General features: G+C 40.0%; 1 protein-coding gene across 1 annotated transcript; it reads right to left on the bottom strand.

Annotated features, from left to right (window-relative positions):
- Positions 1 to 757: 757 nt before the first annotated feature.
- On the bottom strand, positions 758 to 8,398 carry LOC115145911 (visinin-like protein 1). Its single transcript, XM_029687554.2, has 4 exons — positions 8,138 to 8,398; positions 5,322 to 5,488; positions 3,568 to 3,783; positions 758 to 2,769 (listed from the first exon to the last, which is right to left on the bottom strand). Exons 2-4 carry the CDS (start codon positions 5,481 to 5,483, stop codon positions 2,572 to 2,574), a joined length of 576 nt encoding a protein of 191 aa, XP_029543414.1. The 5' UTR covers positions 5,484 to 5,488; positions 8,138 to 8,398; the 3' UTR covers positions 758 to 2,571.
- Positions 8,399 to 8,485: the final 87 nt, after the last annotated feature.

Genomic DNA, 8,485 nt, shown 5'->3' with positions numbered 1-8,485 from the left:
ACGGGACCTCCTATATGTGCGTGCGCTTGCACCAAAAATGTTTAGGGGCCTAATCATAGAACTACATATAGAATCCCTGTTAATTTAATAGGATCTCTGTGTGCCTAGCTGTAAAGATTTGCCATTTAACTTTTAAAATGTTTAAAAAATGTTTTATGCCTTTAATTGTGGCATAAACACAACCAGTCATGATGCTTTTTATCTGATTGTCAAACGATCTCTTCAAAGGGCTCCTTTACTAGGACCTAGTTTGGAAAACCCTGGCCTACACCACCAGTTTTCAAGTCCATCCGCTAATTTCTCATGCCTCTGACATGAAGTAATGATAAATAATGGTGTAACAGCCTACAGTTTTCTTGACATTTTGTTTTCATTATTGTGAGAGGCTCATGTTTTACCGGTATGGCATCCCAGGGGGGAGGGGGGGTTACACCATGGGGGTACGCCATGGTACCGCCTTACTTTTACCCCTGATTATATAACAAATCTTAGCTTAACCAACAGTCATTGGTTGTAATAAATGCAAATACAGACATTGGCGGGAAAATAGACAGAAATGGGAAAGAATGGTTAAATCAGAGAATCTTGAAAGGTGAATAATTCCACCTCAAACAACAACAAAATGCATCACATAATGTATACCTTTGGAACCTAACCAATTGTCAACTTGCATCATTTCTATGTTGGCGTATCAATCACGGAAATGTGTAACATTGATTGATTGGTTAAGGAATAGCATCACACTTACCAGACCATGCCTTTTGAAAAAGCCCATAGATGTTTTTATTGAGTTTCATTAGTACTACATAAAGAATGTAACTATGTAATTTTGGGTGCAACACATGCCACATGTATAAAAAGAACAAAACAAAAAAATACACAGTCACTTATCTTTTAAATTAGATTTTTCATATTCAGTATAAACATTTACTTGACAAAGATTGTTGCCATGAAGTTTGGATCATCCTGTACACATAATAGTATAGACAAATAATAATCAATAATGAGCATTCAAGTCTACATTATGCTGTATCCAGAACTGTCAAAAAACGGTGTCAGCTTCCACTAGTATAATAAGTGGAATGTTTGCCAGTACATGCCTGCATAGCTTCGAAATGGTAAATAGGTCTCGTATGTTCAATGAAATGCACATTTTCACGATATCTGCAATCCATATAGGAGTAAATTTGAAACAGAAGCTTTGTTTTTTTTTACCTAGCACTTCTTGCAACTCGTGGAGGGGTTCTGCACCATCACAGACCATTGTAAACTTAGATTTATTGAGAGATTAGAAGATTAAACCTTCAATAAAAAGTTGTTTTATATAAAAGTACCTTTTGTAGGAACGCAGTATGTCCAGTAAACTCTTAGGGCTTTTCGTATCTGGCTTTGGAAATTCACAAGCTCCGGACGCCGTGCTTTGAAAGCCAAGATTTGTTCAATTTCTGCCGTGCTCTGTGCTACTGTAAACATATTGATATGTGTGATGTTACTTTGTATTGTAAATCGAGTGGGCAAACGTACAGGCTGAGAATTCCAACCAGTTTGGAGTTATCATGGCGCATTATGTATCCAGCAATGCTAAGAGTGATAGGTGGTTGATACCATTGAAGATGGATAAGCATTGGCCTGGTGTTGATTGATGGCAACAGTGCAATAGAATAATATTATCAGGGAAATATAGTATATCATCAGCAGCATATTTATTCACTAGTTGTTCTACAGTGCTGGACTTTAATTCAATACTCAACTTTCAGATACATCTGGACTCTGTGTGAGAGGTTACGACAAGGGCTCGTAATTAGCTATCATTCAAGAACTTGTGTCATGTTAATCACACATACGTAATGTTATTAATAATGAGGGCAACATGCTCCCACAGGAAGTTAATAATATAATGGTCTGGTGAATCACTACTGTACATCCCATGCAACAATACCAAACGCTTTTTCGGAGGGCTATTTCTGGAATACCGCTCTTGAGGATGCAAAAATTGAAGAGGTTAGATTATAGAGTCTGAACACATAACACATGCATGCAAAGATTGGAACCTACACAGTTCCAGTCTCTATTTTTCCAAGAGCTCAAGAAGTTTGGACATTATAGAGACGAGTTACAATTATCATAGGAATTATCGTTCATTACCAGTATGTTAAGCATTAGCATTAGCATTAGCATTAGCAGCTAGCTGCCACAGTGGACATGGATCATCTAAATACTGCAAGAACAGAATAATTCAATGTATAGCGCTTCACTGATATACAAGCTAGCCTAAAAGTGAATGGGTAAATGGAGTAGGATTACTGGTGTACAATTCACATTGGCAGGTTAGGTTTGATAAAATATAAACGTATCATGATATTGTGTAATATAATATATTCAAAATGATTCAGCTATTTCACATTCTCATGCATACAACCACAAGAAGCGAGTCCATTGAAAAATAGTCCAAGCATAATTTTTTTCCTGTGGAAATGGCTGAGAAGAAGAACTTAATGAGACATTAAAACATGTGCTGCCTGTCCAAAGAGAGTGTACACGTCTGGTTTTATACAGATGAGCACCTCCTTCTCACTTCTGCATATCACACTGCAAGAGGAGCACGATGGAAGGATCACTCTTGGCCGCCTCTTTGAACTCATCCAATGAGATTTGGTCGTCGTTGTTCTTATCCATCTTGCTGAAGATCCTGTCCACCCTCTGCTCCGGTGTCAGGCCGTCCTCGTTCATCTTCATCATGATCACAGTGCCCACCATTTTGTAAATGGCCTAGAGAGACACAGGGGACGACATGGAGGGATGATAAGTAAGGCAATACCACAGAAAGGAACATGTTCAAAGTTTAATCTCAATACTACTGCAGTTATTTACCAATTATATACCAATGTTCCCCACAACACTGTAGTCCTACACATTCTCCTGATTATCTAGCTAAACTTGACCGTCCTCTGTCTCAATGTTTCCTTTTAACCATGTTTGTCTTTGTAGAATACATTCTAATAACATGCACTGCTGATTACTTCAAACTGGATAGATAGCTTTAACAAATGGTATATAAACGTCATGGTAACAATCCAGTGTAATTTGTTTTAAACACACATTATAGGGCTGGTTTCCCGGACACAGATTAAACCTAATAATGGACTAAAACCATTTTTTATTTTACCCCCTTTTCGTGGTATCCAATTGTTAATAATTACAATCTCGTCCTCTGAAACACAACCCAACTGCTTCTTAACACAGCACACCTCCAACCAGGTAGCCAGCCACACCAATGTGTCGGAGGAAACACTGTGCACCTGGCTACCTTGGTTAGTGCGCACTGCACCCGGCCCGCCACAGGAGTCTCTGGTGCACGATGACACTAGGACAATTGTGCATCGCCCCATGGACCTCCCGGTTGCGGCCGGCTGCGACAGAGCCTGGGCACAAACCAAGAGAACCAAGAGACCACTGCGCCACCCGGGAGGCCTCCTAAAAAGCTATTTCAATGGAGGAAATATCTTTTTAATCCAGAATGTGGCTTAATCTGTGTCTGGGAAACCAGCCATCAATGTGATTCCTTACCTCAATGATCTCCAACATCTCCACCCTGGTGATCTTGCCGTCTCCATCCAGGTCGTACATGTTGAATGCCCAGTTGAGCTTCTGCTCGAAGCTGCCACGCGATGTGATAGACAGGGCACAGATGAACTCTCGGAAGTCGATGGTGCCGTCGCTGTTCTTGTCGAAGGTCCTAAAGGCGTGCTGTGCAAACTTTGATGCGTCGCCATACGGGAAGAACTGCAAAGTAGAGTGATTGATTGAGAGACAGCTGTGATATCCAATTATTTATTCATCTCTGACATGATGTTTAAAAACATGTCTTTAGCTCTATCTAACTTAGCTCTCTAACTGAAAGGAACAGCTTCCTTCAGTGTTGTGTATTCATTGATGCCAAGGGAAGCCAGGCTTCCCCCAAAAATGTACCAAGAAAAATCCTATTTAAACAGAAATGGTTTTATCTTTCGTCTCTCTGTGTTTCAGAATTTTCCTTCAATTCGCAAAAGCTTAATGTATCTCACCGGAGAAAGCATCCTAGGGAGCGAAACAGCACCCCTCTGTCTCTGTATGTGTAGCCCATCTATCTAATGCTGTCTGGTCAAAAAGAGTATGACATTGTTGCCACCCGTAACATTGGATGCAAGGGAAGCCAGCGAGCATTTGGCCTCCCTTGATGTTTATTTGTATACAATAACAGGCCATCAGCGTTGAGCTAAACTGAGTGAACTCAACTGTGAATGGTCCTGGCACACCAAAAAAGGTGTCAAGCGAAGCCAGTTTGGTAGGCTAATGATAACTAGTTAGACTAGAGAGCAAGCATTTTAGCAAGGTAGCCTGGGAAAACAAAAACGAATAGTGTGTACTGTATGACTGAGTCATAGACCGTTCCGGAAACATGAAAGAGAGGAGGATGGCATTGGTAGTAGGGTGAGTCAACATGTTTTTTCTACTTACGCACACACAGAAATCAGTACCATGGACAGCCACATGATATTTTGCTTACGTTGATTGGACTAAATTGTTTTGGGAATCTTTTAGTTGTCACTGTATTAGACTAAGTATAGGTGAGTGATTTGATGATGTTGAAATGTTACATTTGAAACGGTGTTGGAATAGTGGAGGCAGCTCCTGTTTTCTTTGCGACTTGTGGTTACTCTAAGGTGTTGGTTTAGTAGTCTGAAAATGTTGAAAAGATGAACTTGCTTGACCATGATATAGGTCATGCAACTGTTTGTTACATGCAATATGCTTTGTGGACTCCACTGGACAGATGTTGCTCTCCTGTTTTGTGATGTAACGAAGGTGTGGTTGAATTTATTCTGACACCGGGTCTTCTTATTGTCTCGGCCTTAGGCCAATATATCATGGTTTTCTAGGCATATGAACTAATAGAGCAAACAAAGCCATTCATCACAACACATGTTGTAATATGGAATTTTTCCTGGCTTGGCTCCCCAGTGATTTTACCCACACACCTCTACTGGTTTTCTTTGAACCATTTACAAGGATTCCATAATACATAGCTCAGAGGGACAACTGTTCAGGCATTATGATCAGTTAGAAAATATATTGAACAACAGTGCCGAACAGAGAAATCAAACCCTTATTCCGCTCTGTTCTAGCTTCACAAAGATTTCTTAGAATCACATTATAGAATCATGATATCAATCATTTCCCTAGTTAGAAGTTATAACACCATATAAATAATGTCTCCAGCATGTGAAGCAGATGTACCACACCTGATCTGCAATGAGAGAATGTAGCCAATCACAACACACCTTGACATAGAGCTGTTGGAATTCGTCCAGGTTCAGTCTGCCGCTGGGGCAGTCTTTGAGGAAGCCTTTGTACCATTGCTTGAGCTCGTGTTCGTTAAACTCTGTGCTCTTCACCAGGTCCTCCATCACCTCAGGGGTCAGCTTGCTGTTCTGTTTTCCCATGGTGCCTGTTGTGCAGGAAGCACATGACCAAAGAGACTCAATAACATAAAACATCTCTGAAAATTATGACTGGGAAGGATTTATACTGATTAGAAAGGAAACTCCAGCACATGGGTGATCTTGATGCTTCGCAACATTTAATGGATCCAAGACCAACGTTTCGGTCTCAGTAGACCTTCATCAGGGTATTTTTTTATACCAACATGTAGTACAATATAGCACAGTACATACGGCATTTCTTCATTTGAATCATGGCGAGAGAAATAGCCTATCACACATTCAAATGTATGTTGTGCATTATAATGCATTATGCATAACGCATAAGGTGTTATAAACGTGCTTATAATGCGTTATAAAGAGAGGGTTTTCACTGGAAGTGAAACCAACAAGTTTGCTCTCAAACCTGCTTTGTTTCAAACAGTCCCTTTATAAGGAATGAAATTAGTTTAAAAAAAATAGCTAAGACTATTCATCAATAATGAATTGCTTTGCCTGCCTGAAGCCAGTGTTCTATTTGTGTTTTCTAAATCTGTTGGCACCACAGTCTCTGGCCTGACATCACACAGTGCTGGGCAGGAACACTGCAGTCAGCAAGACTCACATCAAGCGTTCGATCATTGCCTATCATGTAACAACCTAGGTCTACGTTTTACCTGTAGCCTATAGTCTCTTGGGACAGACTTTCGCACGCAAGTTTTGTTCTGGATTCCAAAATGACCAATAGCCTGATGTTTAGTGTTCGTCCCAAATGTACAGTGTACATTGTTAGTTTATTATATAGGGAATAGGGTGCCATTTGGGACGCATCCTTTTAACTGCAGTTCACGTTTAATAACGTCAAAGTATAAACCTCTAGAGGGTTCTATTCATTAATGAAAACGAAGTGAGTGATAATGACATGTCCTCATCACATAATGGAGTAATTATATGAAGTCAGCAGTGTGTAACCCGTAGAGTACATGGGCAATAATAATAATAATCATATATTTATTTCATATAGCGCTTTTCATTACACAAGTAATCTCAAAGTCCCTGTAAAAACAAAACAGGCATTCATGTTGATCTCGCAAATTCTTGGGCGATGCCTTCCGCAACTTCAGATGATAACACGATGAAGAGTGAGGGAGTCTGTAGTTAGATAGGAGTTGATGCGGTTCTCTTCAGACAGGCAGCATGTTTTGGGCGGAGGGAGGGAGCATCGATGGTGCAGTACTTCATTAATCCTTTAAAGCCATTGACTAGATAATAATTCATCAACAAGGGAATCAACCCAACTTGTGAGCTGCTCTCTCACAGTGGATCATCATCTTAAATGATAAGAAGTCACAAATCTGACAGCCTATAGATTGGCAGTGGCTACTGCTTACATCTGTTCTGCCAATATGTTGACTATGGAAACTATACATGGAACTTCATACAGTTGCCTTATATGCTAAAATGTTATCCTGTCCTAGAAAACATAATAAAATGAACTCAAAGACTAATTGTAAATTGACAGTTGTGGGAGACCATGGTAACTGGAACAACTATAATATGACAAAAGCTGTCGATGGCCTGAGGTTTAGGCTATGCAGTAGGCATACATTGTGATGGAGTCATTGACAGCAAGCACCGTGCTTGAACCAACAACCATGTAGCAGTGCACTTTCTATGCCAAAAAGGTGCAGACCTCTTTGCAGAGGCCATGTATGCCCCATACAGGCACATTACACAATACACAGGCACACTACATTGACACGGGCTTAGCCTATTTGCACTGTATGTTGCATACCCAACATTTGGCGCAAAGGATATTGTTCATTAAAAAAACGACATATATTTAGATGATGCTACCAAAAGGCTTGTGTTGAAATGATTTGGATCTTACATAACATCAAATGAGCCTAAGGCATGGAATGACCTTGAGGAGGAACATTTTGCTTGAAGATGAGAAAAGAGATCAGAGGGAAGGTGAAAATGGGTTTGGCTCCTACGGTCTGAAGGCTTAATATTCGAGTCCCTTAGATTAACGTCGTTCCAAATATAAAAATGTATAGTTGTCCATATCACATGTACGCGCAACACTAACGTCATGTGGAGAAAAAAATATATATTTAATTGCAGATAGAACATGTCGTTTCAGATATCCAGTTCATGGTATAAACCTGCTAGGACATAGAGGGGGGTATGCAAGTGCATTCCGATAGAAACGACGCAGTGGTGTGGGAATTAAACCTGGTTAGTTGATAACCCGCCCGAAATCACACCACTCACTCATGTCATTTTTCACCATGCGCACCATCTAAAAATGATAAAAACGTCAAAAATGAACTATCAACCAATCAAATGACATCTGGTCATTCTCGTGAAATGTGAATAAACCAACGAAAAACATGATATGAATATTATTTTCGAAATATAATTAGTTAAGCATGTTTTATTATTTCTAAACGTTATGCAAATGTTAATGATGGATGCACATATCCACCAAATAAAACGCCAAAACCTCTCCCCAAATCTCATTCATTGAAACGTGTCTATAAGGGCAGGAAAACCCCCAATTATGTGATACATCGTGAATGGAAATTATTATATCGATAGAAAACCATCTCAAACTATTTAAATACATGCCATGCCAACATAAAAACGACATTCTGCAGACACATGCTTCTTACCTTATTATACAATTTTTGGAGATGCTATTGCTAATGGTCGGTGCAGACACTGTCGTGTATTGTGAGACCTCCCGATGATCAAGAGTGCCCAAATGGGAATATACCCTAAAATTGGCCTCTTCAAGACGCAGAGAGAAAAATAACGGGTTCCCGTGCTATTCCAGATGAGACAGGCGCAGGCAGGCAGCAGCGGCAGTAGGGACCGATCCCACGCTAGTCTTTGGTAATGCGACTGTAGACATACGGCGTCACCCGTGTGCATCACAAATTGATCTTATGTTGACTGTTGTCTCTGTGCATTGCTCCAACTGATTGATTTTATATTTGCGTTGATAAAATAAGTATAGG

The sequence above is a fragment of the Oncorhynchus nerka genome, linkage group LG18 (assembly GCF_034236695.1).
Source record: "Oncorhynchus nerka isolate Pitt River linkage group LG18, Oner_Uvic_2.0, whole genome shotgun sequence".
In the NCBI taxonomy this organism is placed as follows: Eukaryota; Metazoa; Chordata; class Actinopteri; order Salmoniformes; family Salmonidae; genus Oncorhynchus; species Oncorhynchus nerka.
The sequence above is the reverse complement of the archived record's forward strand: the minus strand, read 5'-3'. Positions and strand labels throughout refer to the sequence as shown.